Genomic DNA, 24,845 nt, shown 5'->3' with positions numbered 1-24,845 from the left:
AGTTATCGAAGTGAAGTAGATCTCTTGAGTTTCCAATTTAATTTTTTGTTTGGTTTATGTTCAAATGACTTAATGCAGATAGTTCACATGAGGAAATCTGCAGATGCTGGAAATTCAAGCAACACACATCAAAGTTGCTGGTGAATGCAGCAGGCCAAAGAAAAGGAGGAGGGGGCCCATCCTCTGGGTTTTTTCCCCCTCCCCCTTTTCTTTCTCCCTTGGCCTCCTGTCCCATGATCTTCTTGTATCCCTTTTGCTAATCAACTGTCCAGCTCTTGGCTCCATCCCTCCCCCTCCTGTCTTCTCCTATCATTTTGGATCTCCCCCACCCCCTCCCACTTTCAAATCTCTTACTAGCTCTTCTTTTAGTTAGTCCTGACGAAGGGTCTCGGCCCGAAACGTCGACTGAACCTCTTCCAGTAGATGCTGTCTGGCCTCCTGCGTTCACCAGCAACTTTGATGTGTGTTGCTAATGCAGATAGTTGATCACTGCAGAGCACCTCGTTTAATCTGCAAGGGTGATTCTGAGCTTTTATACTTGACTTGTCACATTAATTCTTTGTCCACTGGCTTTAGCATCTTGTACTGTTCCAGTGTAATACTCAGTATAAGCTTGAAGAATGGCACCTTTTGTCTTAGTTGTCAGGATTAAATGCTAAACTCACAATTTTTTGCCTTCTGCACACTCTCCTTCTCTTCCTTTATTCCCCCCCCACCCCTTCATGACATTGCTGTATCTTTTGTTTCCATTTATCTCCTTTCTCTTTTATGTCTCTTGACTGCTATTTAAAAAAAAAAATTGATAATTCAACATCCTTGGTCTCCACTCTATCACAGACATTCTCATTGTTTTCTCCACTGCTTCTTGGCAACTTAAGGTGTGCATGTCTTCTCATCCTTCCAATTCAGAAGAGTCTTAAATTGTTAACACTTTTTCTCCCAATTACCATGGCATGATTTGACTGTTGCTAGGATTTTTGTTTGCTATTTTCACCATTTACCCTTTTCTCCAAATATATAATTATATATACGCATTTCCTTTAAAAGGTACATTTGCTCTGATTTTTGCGGTGATGATATAATAACTGTGGGCTATTTCCTGAGTAGGTACTGTTCATTTTACATTCATTGTGATGAACTGATTGTTGAAAACTTCAATCTATTGGAAGGCCTTAATAATTTTTCTTTCTTTTCAGGAAGAAAGACGAAGGCAGAGGAACGCAGTTATTATTCAGTCCTTCCTCCGAGGATACAGGGACAGAAAACAGCAAGTATGTTGTATAAATTAATGAAGTTTCAGGGTACTTGAAGAAAGTTGAAAATTTAATAAAGGGATGCAGTGTGATCACCAGTTTAGTGTACGGCTACATAAATTTTAAATGTATTTGTCTTCAGATTATTGGTAGTTTGAAAAAAAGGTCAAATTTCTTTAAAGACAAACTAGTTTGGAAATGCTGTGTATGTTTTTGGAATGAAACAATTTTCAGTAAAATTTGTGCTAAGGTGAAGATGTAAACTACTCGTATCGTTATGGCATTCAGTAGAATATTTACTGTGTGGTGTTTCCTAGTTGTAATGCCTTGGTTCACATTTTTGCTGTAAAGCTGCAGGTAGTTATGAAAAGTGGGCAGGATTATATAGAAGTGGGAAAAACAAAGGTTTAACATAGAAACAGAAATCTGCAGCATATTACAGGCCCCTCAGCCCACAATGTTGTATCGACCATGTAACCTACTCTAGAAACTGCCTAGAATTTCCCTACTGCATAGTCCTCTATTTTTCGAAGCTCTATGGACCTATTGCATCCGCCTCTACCACCTTCGCTGGCAGTGCATTCCATGCACCCACCACTCTCTGTGTGGAAAAACTTACCTCTGATATCCCCCTTGTGCCTACTTCCAAGCAACTTAGAGCTATGACCCCTTGTATTAGCCATTTCAGCCCTGGGAAAAAGCCTCTGGCTATCCACACGATCAATGCCTCTCATCTTATACACCTTTATCAAGTTGCCTGTCGTTCCAAGGAGAAAAGGCCAAGTTTACTCAACCTATTCTCATAAGGCATGCTCTCCAATCCTGGCAACATCTTTGTAAATCTCCTCTGCACTCTGTCTATAATATCCACATCCTTCCTGTGATGAGGTGATCAGAACCGAACACAGTACTCCAAGTGGGGTGTAACTAAGGTCTTATATAGCTGTAACGTTACTTATGGCTCTTGAACACAAAATCCCATGGTTGATGAGGTTAATATACTATACGCCTTCTTAACAACACTGTCAACCTGCACGGCAGCTTTGAGTGTCCACTGGACATGGACTCCATGATCTTGTTGATCCTCCACATTGCCGAGAGTCTTACCATTAATATTATATTCTGTCTTCAAATTTGTCCTACTGAAATGAACCATCTCACACTTACCTAGGTTGAATTCTGTCTTGCACTTGTCAGCCCAATTCTGCAACCTATCGATGTTGCGCTGTAACCTCTGACAACCCTCCAGACTATCCACAATACCCCCAACTTTTGTGTCATCAGCAAACTTATTAACCCACCCGTCCACTTCCTCATCCAGGCCATTTATAAAGATCACAAAGAGCAGGGATCCCAGAGTAGATCCCTGCAGAACACCACTGGTCGCCGTCTTCCATGCAGAATATGAACCATCCACAATCGCCTTTTGCCTTCTGTGGGCAAGCCAATTCTGGATCCACAAAGCAAGGTCTCCTTGGATCCCATGCTTCATTACTTTCTGAATGAGCCTCGCATGGGGAACCTTATCAAATGCCTTACTGGAATCCATATACAAAAGGGTTAGGTGCTACGGTGATTGGAAACGTCATTCTATCATATAAAAATGGTTCATTCTTTACAGATAATAGAATTCTAATTCTTAAAATTTTGTTTGCAGCATACAATACAACGAAGTGAATTTGATCATTGTTTCTCCATTGCACAAGCTGGCGGAAATTTTTCTATCAGTGATGGATACAATCTGACTGTTTTAATAAGAAAGCTCTTATTTTTTTATAAACAAAATGAAGATTTGGAGAGATTGGTAAGAGAAAAAATATCCCTTTGCAATTAACTGCTTGATTTGTGTAGCTCTGAAGTCGTCATCCTCCGCCCCATCACCTCTACTGGGGCATAGGCTGCCGACAGTAGCTCACCAGAGTCCTCTGTCCTGGGCCAGTCCTTCACGTTGTCTCTAGGTATAGTCTATCTTCTTGCTGTGTCCTTCCAATCCATGAATGATGTCTTTAGAGCTTCTGTTGGCATTTCTGTAACACTGGGTTTTTATGGGAATGGGTTGTTATCCTCATGCCCAACCGCCTCCTTTTGCAGCCAAGCTTGGAATATTCATGGTAGAGTTAACTGGAAAGTACGCAAACAAATCGTTTTCAAGTAGCACTTCTTTGGTCATTTTGCACATTCTTGGGTAGATCACTTCCATCTGATCCTCACAGGCTTATATGGGTGTAAATACCGTTTTGGGTATCTAGGACATTTCATATAACATAAATGTTGGAACATTTTACAAATCAAAAAAACTCTAGCATTTATACTATTAATTCAGGGAGCCCTCTAAATTAGTAGCCTTTCCGTTTTGATGACACAGAAAACCCTTTCAAAGACATAGATCCTAGTGCTAAATTTTGAAGTTTGAATCAGTAGGGATGGTGCTGGTTCAGTTTGCAGTGCATTCTTGTCCATCATCCTCGGCCGTTTACCCATTTGTTGTTTTTTTTTGGTCCATGGTCTTCTTTGCCTTTGAGCCTGAAGCCATGTGAGTAATAGGATTATTTGAGGTCGTCATTGACCATTACAGCATGGAAACAGAACATTTGGCTCACCTTGCGGAGGCCCACCAGTGAGCATCCATCTGTATTAATCCTACCTTCCCTACTTGATCCATAGCCTTCTATGCTTTAGTGATTCAAATAGTTCAGTAGTTCCATTTAATATCAGAGCATGTATACACTATACAACCTGAAATTCTTACTCTCTGCAGACGTCCTCGAAATAGAAGAAAAATCCCCAAAGAATGAATGATTGAAAAAAGATGCAATGAACCCCAAAGCCCCCTTCCCCCCTTCCATGCACAAGCAGCATCAACTCTCCCCCCTCCCCCTCCCTCATGTTATTCTAGCATAAAGCGTCGGCATTGTCACCACTCACCGTTGAAGCAACAGCAAAGCTCCCAAAGAGAGACAATGGTCTACAGTCCATCAAAAACTAACTGTTCACTTCAACATTTCAACATCCCCACTGGCTATCTCTCTCACTAACAAGGGAGGGACATATCATCCCTTCCACAGCAATAGGGGAGACAACAGTTGCTATTTTGATGTTAGTCACTCTGAAGCCTTGCTTTTTTATTTTGAGTTCCCTGACTTGAGAATCGGCAAATCAATTACTGAGTGCATCCTGTGACCAAGTGCTGCTGGAAAATTATTAGCTCAGTGAAAGATGCATTTTGGTCTGCTCCACATTTGCTGGTATTTCAGCATAAAAGGTTGCCATGACTGAAGATCTTAGACCAGCGCATTTTGAAATCCAGGACTCCATATTAAAGGATGCATGGAAACACCACTGCAGAATCTGTATGGCAAGGCCATAGTTTAAGACTTAATTGACATTGCAGATTGAGAAGCTGGAGCATGTAATTAAACGAAAATAGGAAAAGTTGATGCCAAGTTGATATAAATGTAACTTTTGTATCAAATATTGTAGGTGGTGACACAAGTAATGTTATTTTGAAAATAGATACATAAGTGCGTATTAAATGGCACTGGCAAATAGTGCTGACAGTTTTGAAACCGTTTTAAATATGAATGTCATATTAAATACATGTTAAATATGTGCCTGAAGCATAATTTAAGGTGACTAATTTCTCTTTGTCTTTCAGACATGGATTTGTCAAAATTTGGTTAAACATAGTGGTTTGTATGTTCAGCAGCTAGTCGATTCTAACAAACAAATATGTTTGTATCAAATAAAGCGCTTATTGGCTTTATGTTGCAGGTAAGCAGTTTTATGACTGTTGGTATCTGTAAAAATGTCATTAGCTTAATGATGTGAAATGGTAAAATGTGAATTGAATTTCTTGTAATTATCAGTTAAAAAATATTGAGCATGTTATCCATTGTAATCAAGCATTTCAATTAAAATAATTAACAATGACATAGCTCATCATAGTGTAACCCTCTGACTTGCTCAACTTGCGTTTGTCTAGGAGAATCAGCCTGCGGCCCTGCCAAACTAAGTAATCATGTTTGTGTGGATGCTGTGTATTGTACCCCCAATGCAAAATATCAACAGTACTCCATATTGCAATTAAATAATAGACTTTATGAATCTTAATCTGAATATGGGGTTAGTAATGAAAATAAACAAAAGGGGAAAAAAAAGGGCCAAAGTCAAAGTCCCAGTTGGAGCTCACTCAGTAGACACTCTTCCACCATTGATCGCCTCCAAACGTCGGCGACCTTCGGACTCCCGCTCGGAGTCCACCCTGTCCGGCGGTCTACCAGATTTCTCCATTCGCGTCTTCTCTCTTCATCTCTCCCTCTCCTTCTGGCAAAAGCCCATGAAAACAACTGCTTCCAGAATCACAAGACAGGGCAACAAAATCCTGATTGGCTAACATGCATCAAAAGTCCGGTTATCTCCAGCCATAACCCAAATATGGCCGCTACAGAGAAACCATTACTTCAGCAGTGAACATTACAGCCTGTTACAATAGCGTGGTCATAAACTTGAGTATGATACAAAAAGTGGCAATGGTTCTAAAATAGAAACTAAACATCAAAGTCTAAATACAAAACTTGCATATAAACAAAAGGAGTGGAAGGATGAGCAGATGAATTACGCACTGAAAGGTCAGGGCTTACCTGATGGAGAAGCCAAAAGCTGCAGATGCTGGAAATTTGAAAAATGTGCTGTAGATGCTCAGTAGATCAGGGAACATCTGTAGAAAGAAACACAGTTAATACTTCTCTGTGAGACTTTTATGAAAATCCAAGTAGACCCAATTTACTGATTTACTCCATCTACTTCTCTCAAAGAACTCAATAAATATATCAAACATGACTTCCTTTTCATAAATCTATGTTGACACTGCTCCATCATATTTCCTGAGTATCTTGATATCTCATCCTTGATTGTAGATTCCAGCATTTTCCATCTGTTGCTGTCATGCTAACAGATGTGCGGTTCCTATTTTCTGTCTCCATTTTTAAATAGAGGGATTCTATTTGCTACCAAGTGGTCTGTGAGGACCTTACAGGGTCTATGAGGACACATATATCCACCATCTTTATTTTTTCAAACCTTGGGGATCTAGATCATCAGGTCCTTAGCATTTAATTTTTAGGTTTCTTTAACTGTGCTAGTAGCATTTCTTTACAAATATTAATGTTTTATTTCCTTATTTGGTTCATCAGTATTTCTGTATTCAGCCATCTGCCCCATATACATAATTTCTGTAAGTTAGATGGGAAGCATTAGTTTCAGATTGAACTTCACCAATTAAACTTCTTTCAATTTGAGTGTAAAATTGCTTGTTTTTATGTAATGCCTAGGCTTCTACTTGAAGGATAGCCATTGAGTGAAGGATTGTTGTTATCAGAGGATCTATATCTCAATAAGCAATCAAATCTATATCGGAATAAACTTGTATCAAGTTAACAATTTGCAACATAGTTTCAAAAATGTTTTTGACCTTCTAAAGCTTAAACTTCAATGGTAAATATTTTTCATTATCATTAACTGCTATGAAGAAAGTCATGATACTATTGTGACAAAACCCTAGGACTAACTTCACTTGATATCAGGATTTTTAAATGAAACTGGTGGGATTATTGATGGCACCTTAACTCTCAGCTCCCAATTCTCCATTGATTAAGGAATTGTTCCATTTCATTGGAAAATTACAGGCCACTGTACTGTTTAAGAAATGAGATGAAAATCAGGAAGCTACTAGGAAATTAAAGTCTGTGAATGCAGATAGAACTGAATGAATATTTTTACAATGTTTCATTTGATTAGTGAGTATTCAGCATTGTCTTGTAAAATGTAGTTTATGCTTGTGGCATCTGACTTAATGGACAGGAGAAAGCTTATGAATGTTATAAGAACCAGAAAACCTTTAAGTCTGTCATAAGCAACCGTTGGCTAAAGTTGAAACTCATGGTAATTGATGGCAATCTGACTAAGAAATTTTTGAATTGCCAAAGATAATAGAAATAATCATAAGCTTATTAATAGGATATAACTTGTGATGTTAGGGAATTGTGTTTGGGTATTACTGACAAAGATAGCTAGCGAGGGAGCCACATGTCTGAAAAATGGAATGTCATGAGATCAGAGGAGATGCTTGGGCTAAATTGTTTCTTTGTATAGTGAAAATGGCATATAATTTGAAAGCATATTTATCTCATTAAGCTTTCCAAGTAATGTACTTTTGTGCCTTCATAGATTACTGAAGAGCTGTAATAATGAAACTTTGAATGTTACTGTGCCTTTGCGGATGTTGGAGATCTTTTCCTCAGAAAAAACATATCTGCCCATTGTACGGGATGTTAATAGCGTAACATCAATAGTTGAACAAATTTTGCACTACATGGTTCAGAAAGGTTAGTAATTTCTAATCAAGGTCAATGCTCTCCTAGAGGATTTTTAATTATTGGATTTTGAGCTTTATTTCTTCATCTTGAGATAAAAATAAATATTTTAATAACTACTGCTTTTAAATTTTAATTCTTATGACTTGTGTACATCTGGGAAAAATGTTGCTTTAATCATTTAAATTTATGTTAGATAGTTTGAATTAACAAATTGTCTTTGCTCATGGTTGGTGGCTCTATTCTTCCTGATGGCTACTAGTCACTTATCATTTCCACTTCTTCCAGCCTAGTTTGAGTTGAGCACTCACAGTGGAGAAATCAGATAGTTTGTTTTGGAGAAATCAAATCCAGATTGAATGAATACCTCTGCTCAGTCTGTAGGTGTGATCCTGAGTTTCAAGTGGCCTGTAACTTTAAAATTTCATCCTACTCCCACTCAGACCTTGTAGTCTTTAACCTCCTGTTCTCACCCAACAAGGCCCATTCCAACCTTAAGAACAGTATCTCATTTTTTTTGTCTGGGCACTTTGGATTTGATATTGAATTCAACATATATGATCAGCTCCAGTTTGTTCTCTATTTTGCCCAAACATTTTGGGGTATGGATATATATAATGCATGCCGGAAATCTGAAATGAAAAAAATGCTGGAATCTTTCAATTGATCAGGCAGTGTCTGTCGAGAGCATAAAACATTATTTCTGATTGATGTCTTTTCATCGGGACTGCAAGGTCTAAATTTGTTGAGGTTTATAATAGGCTTAAAGACCCACTGTTTCAATGCATATGACACAATGTTGGTGCTGTATCAATCATTCACTGTATTTATTATATTTGGGCATGAAATATTATTTTGTCTTGGCCCAAAATATCGAAAATTAAGTGCATCATGCTTGAAAAAAATCATGACTGAAATTTCTTCAGTGGAGTAATTTAAAATTGAGCCTGAATTTATTATTAACAATATATAAAATTATCAATTTGATTTCATTTGCTATTGTGCTAAATGGAATGAGCCTGGCTGTTGTTTGTGTCTGCACTTAAAAGCAGTTCACAGTGTAACTGGTGTATGTTTGGTTGTAGGGTTATAGGATACAAAACATTCACTACATATTAATATTTTGTGTACTTCAACAGTGTTTGTTTTCCCCTGATATGCTACCTTGTGTTTTCTTTTGCAGGTTACTATAAATCACTTTACATGTTAATTAATCATAGGCTTCCTTCAAGTTTAGAGTATTCTGATGTTTCACGGGTTTCACGTGTTCCACTTGCAATGACACTGTTGGAGAATTTCTTGAAGCCTCTGCACTTTCAATATGCTTCATGCCCAGAAGGTTCAAGGTGAGAGGAAAATATCACATAGTGCTTAAACACTTGATGATACTGAGAAAAATTTCTTATTTAAATATTTTTATAGTATTTTGGAAGTGTTGATGATAATGTGTCTTGTTGATATTGCAGTGTAGTGTATCAGTGTTTCTGTTGAATGCATATTAGCTATTTTCCTACAGAAGTTATACTCAAAGTTCTTTTTATAATTGATTTCTAATGATTTTTAGCTTAATGCTTTTCAGTATACGATAACTTTAATGCTGGGTTACACGCAAGTGTTTAGTTTGTTATTTGTATTTACATTCTCAAATTTTCATAACTTGGTACTACTACTACTACTATGTCGACTCAGACCTAGGGGGTTGGCGTTGGGCACAATGACGGACTCTCCACTTCTCCCTCTCCCTCATCAATGTGTTCAGTTCATGTACATTAGCCACACTGCTGTTTTCTAGGAGCGTGTTGACCATAGTCTTGGGAGGGCGCCCAGGGTTCATTCTCCCAGGCCTGGGCTCCCATATGATGACTAGGCTGGCAGGTAGCTTGGGGTGGCATAGACAGTGTCCTGCTAGTTGCAGTCTTCTCACATCGATTTTAATGGTGAGCATCAGTAGGTCGTCAAAGAGCTCAACGTTTGTCATGTGCTGTTGCCAACTCGCGTCAAGAGCCATCCGGAGCATTCGTGTATAGCAACCATCTAGAGACTTTCGCATAGTCTTGGTGAGTGTTCACGTCTCGCATCCGTATGTGAGAATGGACTGCTACGAAGATCCTCTTTTTAAGCCCTCTGGTCAGGTTCGACTTTCGTTCATAGCCCTCCACGCCAGTGCCTTCCATATCTTTATGTCCTTCTCTGAACTCATCATTTTTGACCCGAGGTACTTGAAGTCAAAGACTTTCTTAATGGTATCATTCTTTGTGGTCTTGAGAGTACCTTCGTCGCAGTTAAACGCCATGTGCTCTGTCTTTTTAGCATTTAGGTGAAGTCCAACTTTATTGCACTCAATTTCCACTTTTGTCAGTAGCTGCTGTGCTTCCTCCATCTGGTCAGAGAGCAGGACAATGTTATCTGCAAAATCGAGATCTGTGAGCGTAACTGGTCTGACCATTTTGGTTCGTCCTGATTTTATGGTAAAACCAAGCTTGTCATAACTTGGTAGATAGAAGCATTCCATGTCTACCAAGCAGAAGGTCCCAAGTTCAGACCCCAGTTTCTGAATTTTGCTAGGAAATTCTAATGTTCCCATCTCTAGAAAATCAGTCAGCAGCCCACTTTGGTAAAAGTGGTGAGGAAAAGGGCAAAATATTTTGCACACATTGCTGGTGCAGGAAGAAGTGTAGTGAGTCAATTGCAGCCTAAAGAAAATTTCTCCACAGCCAGAAAGCCAGCTGTTATGTCTTGTAACTCCAAAACATAAAACTAATTGAAAGTTAAACAAAATATGGAGCAAGAAATGTTTTAGTTTTGTTTTTACTTTAGCTTGATGCGCATGTATGATGTAGCGTGATGACATAGGCCATTCACATAATTTTACATATTACCTGTATTTAATTATTTAAACGAATAAGTATGCTTAATCAAACAATATATTTACAATATTACTCAGATATTACTGAAATATTAAATACACACCAGCCATCTCAGATAGTTAAAACTATTAAACATTGTCCAACCAGAAGAGCGAGTTTGTAGTTTCACATGGTGGTGGGGTTTTCTGGGGCTGGAGAGGAAACATGTAGAAGCGGGAGGAGGAAGCAGAGAGAAAACATAGATGTAGACAGCAATGAGCTGGAGAAGAAAGGAAAAGATGGCTGATTTGGGGAAGAAAGGAGGGGGCCAAGTGGCAAGGAGAAAGATTGAGGTAGAGTGAAGAAGATGGGGGAATCTTAGGGACTTGTGAAATGCAGGAAGAGAAAAGATTTTAGCTACGGGAAGGATTAAAGTTGAGAAGATTTAGCTAAGGGTGTGTAGAGAAGTGGGAGAAACTCTGAGCATAGTTCAAAGTTCAAAGTAAATATATTTTCAAAGTGTGTGTACACTGCCTTGAGATTAATTTTCTTGCAGACATTTTGTGTGTGCTGGGCCTAATAGTGTAAGTGTGTACATGTGTGCTACAAAGCTGGTATCTTTTGTATGTACTTCCTTGCTATAGGAACTGGGAGGAGTCCAGTTGGACCAATCTGTGTTAGCTCTTCGCTTAAACAATTTTAATTTCTGTCTTTTGTTAGGCATTTAATTTCTTTTAAGCTAGTGATTCTCAAATTTTAGATCCTAAAGGTGAGCATGTTATTGCTTTTAAATAGAAATATGCAATGTTGGCAGCCCTTTGAAAGCGTGCATTACGCCTTCCCTCCATTGAGTTGAAAACCAAATAGTGGAAGGGTCTTTTTAACAAAAAGTTGAACTGATTTACTCTTTGGCTGATATTCTTGCATGAACTCTTGGAACAGATGTTAATGGTAGTTTCAAGAGTGAAATGCCTGACAAAGTTTTTCCCAGTATGTGTTGGGAATAGGGAGATTGCATTTGATTTAGATCATCAACTTTTTCAACTAAAGTACAATTTCTATCTTTATCAAATATGTAGCTAGGGGAGTGAAACATGTTTATTGTCCCCATCCCTTTAAATACAACAATAAAAGATTCTGTGCACTTTAGTACTTCACAATATTTGCAGTTTGTTTGCCTAATATATTAACTACCAAATTTTGCTCTTATTTATAAATTATGTCCACACAGGCATCAAGTCTTTGCTATATTGGCAAAAGAATTTTTCACTGCACCGTTCACAGACCAGATCTTCAACTTCCTTGTTCCAGCACTGTCTGCTGTGGGGACTTCCTTTCCTTATGTACCTTTCCTAACTGCACTATTAATACCGAAAACAACCTCTTCAGTAGGACTTACTTATACCAAGGATATGGCACCTTGGCTCCTTTACTTTGTTCTTGCTGTTGGTGAATCACAGATAGGTATGTTTCTTGACTCCCTTCAGTATTTTTTTTTGTACGTAGAGCATGCATCTTGTAGAATTTGAAGGTAATGACTTGCCAACAGTTTTTGTCTTAGTATTCTTTGTGAATACAGTTTTTCTTTTATAGATCAAATGTTTTTATAGTAAATTTACTTTTATGTATTTTCATTCTTTTATTTGCACATTCCTTAGATATTAAATATAATTTTGCTGTTTTAACATTTTGTTACTTGTGGTATTCTGTATTGTTAAGTGTTCTTTAATGCTGTATGAGCGAAAGGTTTGTGTTTTAAGATCCTTATATTTTTTAGTAATTAAAATACCTAAATATCTAAAAGAATCTGTGACTTTAAAAGGAGTATTATCATATATAGAGACAGAATAATTTAAAGGAAACAATTCACTTTTACTAAAATTTATTTTATATCCTGAAAAATCTCCAAATTCATTAAATAATTTTTAGCAAGGCAGGAATAGATTCGTCAGGATTAGATATATAATCCAATAAATCATCAGCGTAAAGAGAGATCTTATGCATGGTCTCATTCATAAAGATCCCATGGATATTTTTAGCCTCACGAAGAGCAATAGCAAGGGGTTCTAATATTAAATTAAACAACAAAGGACTTAATGGACAGTCTTGCCTTGTCCCCCATGAAAGCTGAAAAAAAAAGGAGACCTACAATTGTTAGTGACAACAGTAGCAATAGGGGCTTTATATATCACTTTAATCCAATTATTAAAATTAGCACCAAAGCCAAATTTCTGTAAAACATTAAATAAATATTTCCTCCTATGAGTGATCCAATTTTTTTACTTTGGAAAAATAAAGGTATTAATTCTTTTTTGGATTTATTTAAAGAAGATAGATTGATGTCTTTTGAACAATTAATTGATAAATATATTTTGTGTTTTTTCGATTAGCATTTCTGTCTGAGAAAGGCATGCTTGTGTACCTAAAGATGCTTCAGATTATTTTACCACAGTTACCCGTTTCATTGACTGAGTCAAATGGCAGAGAAATTGGTAGTGACTCAGAAAATGAAGAGGAGGAGGAGCGCAAGATGGTTACCAACAAAGTAAGAAAAATATGCGATTGCTTTAGTTTCCAGTTGCCGTTAAAATAGCTTTTAAATGTGTAAGTTTTATTGAAACTGATTTCCAAAGCTCATTAAGTTTCCATAGATCTTGATAAAATTATGGACTGCTTATGTTTTGTGTGTAAAAGCAGTGAATGATACAAGCTTTCAAGAAATTTCTTTGGTCAAACTTATTGGAAGTAAGTGATTTAATTAAAAATAATATTGACTTATCAGTGAATTGATAATCAAATTCTGCTAAACACATGGTACCATTCTGAAAGTATCTAATCATGTACCAGAGCAAAATGTGCAAAACTAACAAGATTTTTAATTAGGCCTTGGTTAAACTTCAAGTAGATAGTCATGGAATCATGGAGCACAGAAACAAGCTCTTCAGTCCATCCAGTTCATGCTGAACTATTAATCTGCCTAGTCCCACTGACCTGCACCAGGCTAAAGCCCTCCATACCCAGTTGAAAGGATTAGATAGGGTGGATGTGGAGAGGATGTTTCCTCTGGTGGGGTATCCAGAACTAGAGAGCACAGCCTCAAAGGTGACCTTTTAGAACAGAAGTAAGGAGAAATTTTTTTTAGCCAAAGAGTGGTGGATCTGTGAAATGCTCTGCCACAGACTGCGGTGGAGACCAAGTCCGGGGTATATTTAAAGCAGAAGTTGATAGATTCCTGATTGGTCGGGGTATCAAGGGATATGGTGAGAGGGCAGGTGTATGGGGTTGAATGGGATCTGGGATAAGCCATGATGAAATGGCAGAGCGTACTCGATGGGCTGAATGGTCTAAATCTGCTTCTGTGTCTTATGGTCTTCGACCACTAGACTTTAGCTTGAATATTTTCAATTGGGCAATTGTATCATGATTGGCTACAATTTTGCAGGTTGTTCTTGGTTTCTGTAATCTTGATAATGTTGTGGAGGTGATGCTTATTCGAAAGCTGAACAACATACATTAGAATCTGAATTTGTAGTTTTACTTTCTGCAGGGTTTAATACAAAATGATAAGCCATTGCACACACGTGTACCCTTCCGTTTCCAAATGATATATGCTTATGCAGCAGAAGCAGGCCTTCAAATGGGCTCAACCTAACATTAAAAATAAACCAAAGAATATGTTGAACCAATGGATGGCCATCCACGTCATTGGTTCTGAGATATCTGAGTTATGCTGCCTAACTATTACTAAATATTTAGGTTTAAAGTAGACTCAGTAAATTATTTTAAGAACAATCAGATTGCTTGGAAGGGGGATGGAATCTGATAATTATATCGAAACTGAGAAACGGAAATTAGTGACAGTTTCAAAGACAGAAGAAAGTAGCCACAGAATTCTGACTCTGCTTAATGGTTTATATCTAAATGCAGTGAGTTGAGTGAATAAGATAAGTGAACTGACGCTGGAGATTGCTGTGTGCAGAAGTGATTTTTTTAAAAAAGGGGTAGAAATATACATTAAAGAAACTATCATAGTTATGGGAAAGGATATATTTTAAGGGTTGAATTTGCAAAGCGAGTAAGGAGCAATCGCTGATGGGGACACTAAAGACTTCAAAAGTAAAACGGGGAGAGGGCGATTTGTAGGCTACCTTTTTTAACCATTGCTAAAGTGCTAAGGCAGTATATAGGAGACTTTAATTCTTTCAACTGGCATACAGTTAAAATAAAATTTATCGAGAATGCAAAGTTTGTAAGTTGCATTCAGGAGAATTTTATAGGTAGTATGGTGCAAATCATACTCCTGAATTGGGAAGGGGTATGTGGGGGAGTGGTGCGAGGGGGTAAGTGATGCAGTTTGGGGAATGATGCTGGGCTGGTGGAATTTAAAAAAATACTGATGTGTTTCTTTGATCATTTTCAATGGTGTGTATGGAATAGATTTTTAATGCTTTAAATTTTAGGGAAAGTCTGTTGTTATAGATCAGAGGTACTTATGAACATAAGACCATGAGGTATAGGAGCAGAATTAGGTCATTTGGCCCAACTTGTTGCTCTGCCATTTTATCATGGCTGATCCAATTTTTCTCTCAGCTCATTCTCCTCCTCCTCCCTAACCAATCAAGAACCTATCTGCCTTAAATATACATAAAGACTTGGACTCCGTAGCTACATGTGGCAAAGAATTCCAGAGATTCACCACTCTCTACTAAAGAAATTTCTTCTCATCTCTGTTCTAAAAGGATGCTCCTCTATTCTGAGGCCGTGTCCTCTGGTATTAAACACTCCTGCCATAGGAAACAGGAATGTAACATTTCGATTTATAAATTCAGTTATTTTTCATTGGAGCAATATTAGATATTTTCCAAACATTCAGTTCATTTAGGACAATTAAGAAATCATAACTTGATAAGTCCTTGGCAAGTAGGATTAAAGAGAATCCCTACATTTCTTTTCGTGGAGGAAGAGGATAACTAGGGAGCAGGTAAAATCACTGAAGGATAAAAGAAGGAATGTGTGTTTGGCGGTGGAGGATGTGGGTGAGGTCTGAAATGAGTACTTTGTATCAATATTTGCCAAGGACAGGGTGTGAAGGATAGGAAGATCAATGTTGGAGTATGCTCATTTGAAGATTAAGAAGGAGGCAATGTTGGGTATCTTAAAGAGCAGGGCCTAAAGAAATATACCCCGTTATTGAGAGAGGAAAACAATGAGCTTAATCAGTGTTTTCTGTCCTCTCTAGCCGTTGGTGAGGTCCCAGAGGACTGGTGAATAGCAAATGTCTAATAGGGGAGAACACGCATTTAAGATGAGAGTGGGTGCATTCAAAGCAGATGTTTGGAGCAAATTTTTTATAGAGGGGTGGATGCCTGAAATGCACTGTCTCGGGTAGTGGTGGTGGCGAATATAATAGAAGTGTTCAAGAGGCCTCAGGCACATAGATGTGCAGGAAGTAAAAGGATATGGACATTGTGTAGGCAGGAAGGTTTATTTTAATTGGGTAGTTGATTAATTTAATTGGTTTGATACAACATTGTGGGCCAAAGGGTCTTTCCTGGTGCTGTACAGTTCTATGTTGTACAATTTGTTGCAGAATCAGATTATGTTCCTTTTGCATATTTGTATCTGGATTGAACGTACTCATATTTGGTTCTTTTTAAAGGGTAATGGTAGAATTTCAGTGAACGTAATTACTGCGGAGTGTCTCAAGAAGCTGGATACTAAACAGCAAACAAATTCCTTGCTTAACCTGGTTTGGAAGGAATCTGTAAGTGAAGATGTTTTCACTATGATGGCGTCAATCTGCCACACACTGATGGTGCAACACAGAATGATGGTTCCAAAAATCAGGCAAGTGGATTACCATAGGAGATTAGAATTCTCAGAGAATAAAACGTAATTCTGAACATTTGGTTGCCAGAAGCATCTCTAAAATTGAAGGCATGCAGCTATTGAAAATATTTTCAATTGCTAATTTGCTTTGATATGGAAATAAGTTTGAATCATTTTTTAAAATGGTGTTCTCCAGACCTCACTTTCCCTTGAAATAGTCAAAGCTTCTGTGCTGCAATACTGTCAGAGATTAACCATCAAAGTGTTTGTTTCATCTGAAATCTTTTAAATTAGAATCTTAAAAAAAAGATTTTTATTTCAGATTCTGATTTGTGTTTGTAGACCACTGTTTATTTGTAAAGTTAATATTGAATCTTGAAATAATGATATGACAATATATGTAAACAACGTTTAACAGACTGGGAGCACATTAAATTCAAAGGCATAAATTTTGTTAGTGGAGTGTCTGTGCACAGACACAATATGGAGATGTACACAAACAATGACACATCAATTAACCAGACCTTTGTACACCTGTGATCATTGCAGCAATCCTTGAATCATCAAAGTGCAAAAGAAGCCATTTGGCCTAAGTCTTGTGGTATGACTTCCTTCTGTGCCATAATGACTAATATTTTATTTGTAATTTCTCCATAGCTGTTACTTTTTTTAAAAGTATTTGGACAGTGACTGTTGAAAATTGCATTGTATGGGATTATGTGGTTTCTAGGGCACTAATTTAAACGTGAAAACTATTGAAAATTGACCTAGGCAGAGTAGGAGAATGGGCAAAGAAGTGGCAGATGGAATACAGTCTCAGAAAGTGTATGGCCATGCACCTTGGTAGAAGAAATAAAAGCATAGACTATTTTCTGAATGGAAAGAAAATTCAAAAATCTGAGGTGCAGAGGGACTTCAGAGTCTTCGTGCATGATTTTCTAAAGGTTGATTTGCATGAGGAGTCTGTGGTGAGGAAGGCAAATATGATATTAGCATTCATTTTAAGAGTGCTAGAATATAGAAGCAAGAATATAATGTTGAGGCTTTTTAAGGCATTGGTGAGCCTCACTTGGAGTATTATGATCAGATTTGGCCCCCTTATCTAAGAAAGGATATGCAGACATTGGAAGAGGTTCAAAGGAGGTTCATGAAAATGATTCCAGGATTGAAAGGCTTATCATATGAGGAGCATTTGATGGCTCTGGGCATGTACTCACTGGAATTCAGAAAAATGAGGGGGGGGATCTCATTGAAACCTACAGAGTGGATGTGGAGAGGATGTTTCCAATCACAAACAAGAGAAAATCTGCAGATGCTAGAAATGCTGGATGTTTCCAATGGTGGGGTAGTCTAGGACCAGAGAGCACAGGCTGAGAATAGAGGGATGGCCATTTAGATCAGAGATGAGGAATTTCTTTAGCCAGAGAGTAATGAATCTGTGGAATTTGTTGCCACAGGTAGTTGACGAGGCCATGTCATTGGGTATATTTAAGGCAGAGGTTGGTAGATTTTTGATAAGTCAGGGCATGAAGTGTTAAGGGGAGAAGGCGGAAAATTGGAGCTGGGAGGGAAATGGATCAGCCATGATGAAATGGTGCAGCAAACTTGATGGGCCAAATGGCCTAATTCTGCTTCTATATCTTATGGTTTAACATTTTTTTGTAGCTTGCTGCATTGTCCATTGTCAATCATCACTACCACTCTGTATGACTTGATACTATTTCTCTACAGTACCTTGTGCATGTTTTTCCTAGGAATTTAAAAGTGGCGGCACAGTAGTGTAGTACTTTGCACAACGCTTTACAACACAGGAGATGTGGGTTCAATTCCAGCTGCTGCCTGTAAGGAGTTTGTATGTTCTCCTCGTGACCACATGGAGTTACTTCAGGTGATCACGTGTCCTCCCACAGTCTAAAGGCATACCAGTTGGTAGGCTAATTGGTCATTGTTAATTGCTGCATGTTTAAGCTAAGATTAAATCAGGGGATTGCTGGGCAGAGTGGCTCGAAGGGCCAATTTCATGCTGTATCTCAATAAATAAATAAACAAACAAACAAACAAAGTTAAATGCAGAGCTATGTCACTCATCCCTTTGTGCCTGTTGTGCCATTCAAAGAGATCAAGACTGGTCCTTCAGTAACATTTCTGAGTACTAACCATATATCCCTTGATTCAATAATATGCAAAATACTAGTGTTCTTTCTTAAATATGTTGATATGAACCTCCATGGCTATCAAGGGGGAAAGAATTCCAAAGATTCTAAATGAAGAAGTCTTTGCATGTGGCCTCAATGGCTGGTCTGGACTTCTCAGCCAAAGGAAGCAATATCTTACATTTCTTTTATCATGCTCTGGAAAAGAAATGTGTCAACAAGATAATTTTCCATTCTTTGAGACATGCCAGATTATATAGGCCCATTCTACTTAATCTGATACTATGTACCCACCATCCCAGGAATCAATCTACTAAACCGTACTTGTATTTGTTCATCCTTGCGAAGAAAGACTTGACAGTACTCCAAATGTGCTGTCCCCAGGACTGATGATAATTGTAGTTTGACACTTTTGCTCTTGTACTCAGACCTGCGTGCAATAAAAGGCCACAGTACCATTTGCCTTCCATGTTAATTTTCAGTGATTCATATGTAAGGATACACAGTCTCCCTGAACAACTTTTCATCTGTCATCAGTTTTAAAAAATATTGCTATTCCTGATTGTTCAGCATTAATTATGCCTGTAAATAGGATGCCAATACATTGATGTTAATTAAAATGCAAACTGCAAAAGTAAAACTGCCCAAAGTATGCGGGTGGTAGCATATGAACAATTAATTAGGAGGATGGCACTTAGGAGGGTTTTTGGAAGCAGGTCTTGTATTTTATTCTTTGGAATTGGTGTAATTACTCTCTCATGGCTTCTTCAGAGTTAATTGTCACAATTCCCCCTGCAACCATCCCCTCATAATGGCTTCATGCATTTGCTGTTTGGTTACTCAGCTGTTAAGACTTGCTAGTGATTGCTCCATCCTCTGCTGTATGTTGCTGGAAAAAGAAATGTGTGCTGTTGATTCCTGGAATGCTATGTTGCGACAGGGTACTTTAAGGATAGGGGGTTAAAAATAATAGGGAGATCTGATTATTCTACCATGTGGCTTATTACTCTTCATGGGTTTATAAGGAACAAAGCTTTCCTGGAGGATATTAATTAGCTGAGGTAAATTTAATTATAATGTAGACAGAATATGGCTGGTACAAGAAGATTTATGTGCCAGATATTTTTTCCAATATAATTGTCTTTTTGTGCCCCTATATGAATTCACCATAAAGTTATTGTGGTTTCAGCTCAGAAATAATGCAAGGTTTGTGTAATAGATGTAGGTATACTTTCATTTGAGTTCAAGGTACATGTATATCGCCATGTACAACTCTGAGATTCATTTTCTTGTGGCAACTTCCCGGTTTCTGAATTGCAGTAATTACCTTAATGTTTAAATTTTCTTAAGTTTTGCTGTTTCTATTTCCCATGTATTTTAAAGTCATGCAACAAATTATGTTAAAGGTTTGGTTCAGTTTTGGAGAAATGGTTAGAGTAATGTTTGTTTTTTATTTAGATTTAGATTTGGATTATGAGGACATGTAGTCCTCTTTTATTGTCATTTAGTAATGCATGCATTAAGAAATGATACAATATTCCTCCGGTGTGATATCACAAAAACACAGGACAGACCATGACTGAAAAACTAACAAAACCACGTAATTATAACATATAGTTACAACAGTGTAACAATACCATAACTTGATGAAGAACAGTCCACGGCACGGTAAAAAAGTTCAAAGTTTCTCACGCAGACAGGAGAAGGAAGAAAACTCTCCCTGCCATGCCCGACCACAGTCCGACTCTGAGTTGTCCGAAAACTTCGAGCTCTGATCAGCCCTCTGACACCGAGCGCCATCTCTATCCAAACACTTCGACCTCAGCCTCGGTCGCCAGCAGCAGACAAAGTCGGAGATTTTGGGCCCTACCCTCCGGAGATTCTCGATCGCACAGTAACAACAGCGGCTAACCAGGCATTTCAGAAATTTCTCCAGATGTTCCTCTGCTTCTCACGTATGTCTTCATCAAATCAGAATTGTCCACGGCCCTTATTTAACAGAAACGATATCATTTCACCGGAGAGCTGCGTCGCACTGCCATCTTCTCCTCCCGCCTCATGTACTTTCAAATTTTTTTCTAATGTGCTGTGCAACATCAATGGATGCAATCATAAATTTAGGGCCTTTGTATGCTAAGGCAAGGATCAAGTTTTAAACCAGGATTTCAGCATTCAGATTTGTTTTGCAATATTTAAAATAACAAGGTACTTTGTAAAAAAAAAACTGAGATTTTTCAGATGAGATGTTAACTTTGCAGCTCTGATATTTTGTAAAAGGGCCCATTCCATTGTTCAAAAATTTCCCAGTATTCTTGTCAGCAAAATCAACAAGTCATTTGTCATTGTTATTTCTGAATTTGGCTCTGTCAAATTTTGCTGCTATATTAGCTATGTAATTAAAAAAAAATGTAATTTTTTGCGGAACAGGAATAAATTCGGTTATGTTGCTAAACCAAAGAAATCAAAATGTTCTCAAATTTAATTTTGTGTTTCTTCAATGGATCTCTGTTAAGGTAAAAATTGGGACTTGCAAATAAGCTGTTCTTAGTCCATATTTGGATGGAAAAGTAGGTCGACTGGTTAGTAAGTTGGTAGATGACATCAAAATTGGTGTAGATGATGACAAGGAAGGTTGTCAAAGGATGTAGCATGTATTAGATGAGGTGGACATTTGGGTGGAAAGCAGTAGATAAAGTTTGGTGCAGAGAAGTGTGAGATGTTGCATTTTCAGAGGCCAAGTTAAAAAACAAAATACGTTCGGCCCGCATATAGTTGTTTGGGTTGCAGAAATTTCCTATTAGGGGATTCACAAATCACAATTCAAGCATTGGAGATACAAAATATAATTTGCTCTTGCAGAATTTGTGGTGAAAAAGTAAGGAGAAAAGAAACATTTAATCCATTTTTTAACAAATCACACTTGACACATGACAGATAAAATCGTGGTTTTATTAGCACAATGGCTTAATTTTGCTCTTCCCCCCCCCCATATTATTTACTGTTATTGTTTTGAGTTGTCATGAAACTTTCTTACCAATATATGCCTTTATTTTCAAACTGGTGAAAAGAGATTAAGAGACATGAGGCTGCCAGTTGCCTCCAACCCCTCAATGTCCTCCCCCCCATCACCCCTTGCCTCCATCTGCACTTGTTTCCCTCTTTCCTTATCTCTTACCTCCAGCCTTGAGTTTGCTCCACATCATTACATCTGCAGTTACTTGTGTTTTGAAATATAGCTACTAGCTACTTAAGAGGTTTGCTTTGGAAACTAACAAGACAGTCTCCTAAGTCATCTCCTCCTGTTGAGAAAACAACTTTTTGTAGGAAAGTGTACGTCTGTATTTATGGTATTGGATTTAATGGAAAAAAAGGGTACTGTGATAGGAATATTTTGCTAGAAAAGCAATCCCTCTGTAATTTGTGGTTGTCTGTATACAGTAAATGGAGCTTTGATATTCAGAGGGATTTTGGGGTACTAGTCTGTAGCTGCCTGAAAGTGGCATCGCAAGTGGATAGGGTGGTAAAGATGGCAAATGGCATTCTTGCCTGCATTGGTCGGGAATATAAATGTTGGCATGTCATGGTACAGTACTATTAAACTTTGTTTAGGTCACATTTGGAATATTGTGTGCTGTTCTTGATATTGCATTATAGCAATGATGTGGAAACTTTGAAGAGGGTTCCAAAGTAGTTCACCAGGATGTTGCCTGGATCTGACTGTATTGGCTGTAAAGAGATTTTGGACAAACTTGAGTTGTTTTTTCTCATGTCAGAACACGTACCAATCCTCACAGAGGGATCAGAAATGGAGAGAGTGAGCAGCTTCAAGTTCCTGGGTGTCAAGATCTGAGGATCTAACCTGGTCCCAATGTATTGATGTAGTTGTAAAGAAGGCAAGACAGCGGCTATGCTTTATTAGGAGTTTGAAGAGGTTTGGCATATCAACAAATAAACTCAAAAACTTCTTTAGTTGTACCATGGAGAGCATTCTGACAGGCTGCATCACTGGCTGGTCTGGAGGGGCTATTGCACAGGACCGAAAGAAGCTGCAGCAGGTTGTAAATCTAGTCAACTCCATCTTGGGCACTAGCCTACAAAGTACCCAAGACATCTTCAGGGAGCAGAGTCTCAGAAGGGCAGTGTCCATTATTAAGGACCTCCAGCGCCCAAGGCATGCCCTTTTCTCACTGTTACCATCAGGTAGGAGGTACAGAAGCCTGAAGGCCCCCACTCAGCAATTCAGGAACAGCTTCTTCCCCTCTACCATCCAATTCCTAAATGGACATTGAATCTTTGGACACTACCTCACTTTTTTTTAATATACAGTATTTCTGTTTTTGCATGTCTTTAATCTATTCAATATTTGTAATTGATTACTTGTTTTTATTTATTTATTTATTTATTTATTTTTCTCTGCTAGATTATTATGTATTGCATTGAACTGCTTCTGCTAAGTTAACAAATTTCAAGTCACAAGCCGGTGATAATAAACTTGATGCTGATTCTGAAGGGTGACCTGATAGAAGTATATAAAATCATAGAGTCAAAATCTTTATCTGAGGATGGAAGTGTCCAATACTAAAAGGGATAAATTTAAAGTGAGAGGAGGAATGTTTGAAGATTTACCTCTGCTAGTGAGGGGGGTAAAGCAGATACTGTAGCAAACTTCAAGAGGCATTTAGACACATGAATAAACAAGGATTATAAGAATATGGACCATTTGCAGGTAGATGGAATTAATTTAGATTGGCATGTTGGCAATTACATGGTGAGCAGAAGTGCTCATTCCTGTGCTGTACTGTTCTATAGAAGGAGAGGGAAAATGTGCAAGGGTATTGTTACTGATGGTTATGAAATAAGACTTGGGAATTTTATGGTTATTTAAACTAACTTTGGGGTTACTGTTGTATGTGGTCATATAGCTTGGCAGCAGTTCTTACAATTGGTGAAATGCAAAATTTGATAACTGTTTAAACTATAAAACTGCTTTCAGTCATTAGCTACTGTTATGCTAATGTATAATTGGAACAAAACTGCTTGAAAATTGCAGAACCAGTAATCTTTCTAGTTGCTTCAACCTTCTTTCTTCAGACTTTTTCTGTGCATGTAACAAAGCCTCACATTCGGATATGAAGTAATTTGTCCCGTAAGAACACTTGTAACATCAAATCCTCTGGCTCTTATTCCCTACAGTTCCACTTAATTCTTTCAAAATTATTCTGTCACTTGATTGTCATTTTCCTCCAAATTGTCATGCCACCTTAGTGCATTGTTATAATTTACAGTATCCCATTAACCTACCAACCATGTAGCTTTACAAAACCTTTTGTTTTGTGCTGAGGAAGCATTTATCAAATAAATCAGAATCAAGTTTAGTATCACTGACATGTTAACGTTTGTTTTTGTGGCAGCAGTATATTGCAACACATAATAAAACAATAAATTACAATAAGAGACACACACACACACACACAGAGAAGTAAGTAACGTGAAAAGAGAGCGAAAAGGCAGAAAAAAAGTGAGGTGGTGTATATAGGTTTATTTCCCATTCAAAAATCTGGCGAAGGGAGGGGGGGGGAAAGAATCTGTTCCTAAAATGTTGAGCGTGTTCTTCAGGCTTCTGTACCACCTCCTTGATGGTAGCAGTGAGAAGAGGGCAAGTTCTAAGTGATAAGGGTCCTTAATGATAGAGTTACCTTTTTAAGGCATCGCCTTTTGAGAGTGTTCTTGATGCTGGGAAGGCGAGTATTCATGATGGAACTTTCTGCAGCTTTTTCCAATCCTGTGCAGGTGGTCCCTCCGTACCAGATGGTGATGCAACTAGTTAGAATGGTCTTTGTAGTTCATCAGTAGAAATTTGCAAGAGTCTTTTGTGACCTACCATTTCTCCTCAAACTCCTAATGAAATATAGCTGCTATTGTACCTTCTTTGTAATTGCATCAATATGTTGGGCCGAAGTTCTTTAAAAAGCTAAAGCTCTGCAAGATTTTTGTATAAGAGATTAACAAATCCTGAAATCTAAAGACTGTCAATACCTGAAGCTACATGAAGCATCAGCAGTTATCTGAAGCCATTAAATAAAGAGGTAATGAATGATTTTAGGAACTCCACTATGGTGATGCTATGCTCAGTAAAAGTGATTTAGAGCATGGCATTCCACACAGGAAATGGCAGCTGTGCTTAGTACAATATAGCCATAATATGGCTTTCTTCACTTCAGTAAGCACCTTTACAAATAATTTGCTAGTAGATGTGGCCAGTGTGAGACGCATGTAAAATTAGTAGTTATTGCCCAGGGAGGTAGGGTATTTGCAGCAATAAATGCAGACATCCCAATTCAGTATCATCTATGTTCTTGAAACCTCACATCCTGCCTTGATGTAATTAGCCTG

At 37.9% G+C, this 24,845-nt stretch overlaps 1 protein-coding gene across 2 annotated transcripts in view; it reads left to right on the top strand.

Annotated features, from left to right (window-relative positions):
• Positions 1-24,845, top strand: part of ube3c (ubiquitin protein ligase E3C) — a 177,560-nt gene that overhangs the window by 26,282 nt on the left and 126,433 nt on the right. Inside the window, exons 4-11 of one of the 2 annotated variants that reach the window (XM_063044419.1) lie at positions 1,197-1,271; positions 2,911-3,057; positions 4,909-5,024; positions 7,479-7,636; positions 8,808-8,970; positions 11,702-11,934; positions 12,861-13,015; positions 16,130-16,317. In XM_063044419.1, the coding sequence (XP_062900489.1) occupies positions 1,197-1,271; positions 2,911-3,057; positions 4,909-5,024; positions 7,479-7,636; positions 8,808-8,970; positions 11,702-11,934; positions 12,861-13,015; positions 16,130-16,317 (1,235 nt within the window). Of the gene's footprint in view, positions 1-1,196; positions 1,272-2,910; positions 3,058-4,908; positions 5,025-7,478; positions 7,637-8,807; positions 8,971-11,701; positions 11,935-12,860; positions 13,016-16,129; positions 16,318-24,845 lie in introns of those variants that run through there. The other variant, XM_063044420.1, reaches the window with a different exon arrangement.

The sequence above is a fragment of the Mobula hypostoma genome, chromosome 3, assembly GCF_963921235.1.
Source record: "Mobula hypostoma chromosome 3, sMobHyp1.1, whole genome shotgun sequence".
Classification (NCBI taxonomy): Eukaryota; Metazoa; Chordata; class Chondrichthyes; order Myliobatiformes; family Myliobatidae; genus Mobula; species Mobula hypostoma.
The sequence above is the reverse complement of the archived record's forward strand: the minus strand, read 5'-3'. Positions and strand labels throughout refer to the sequence as shown.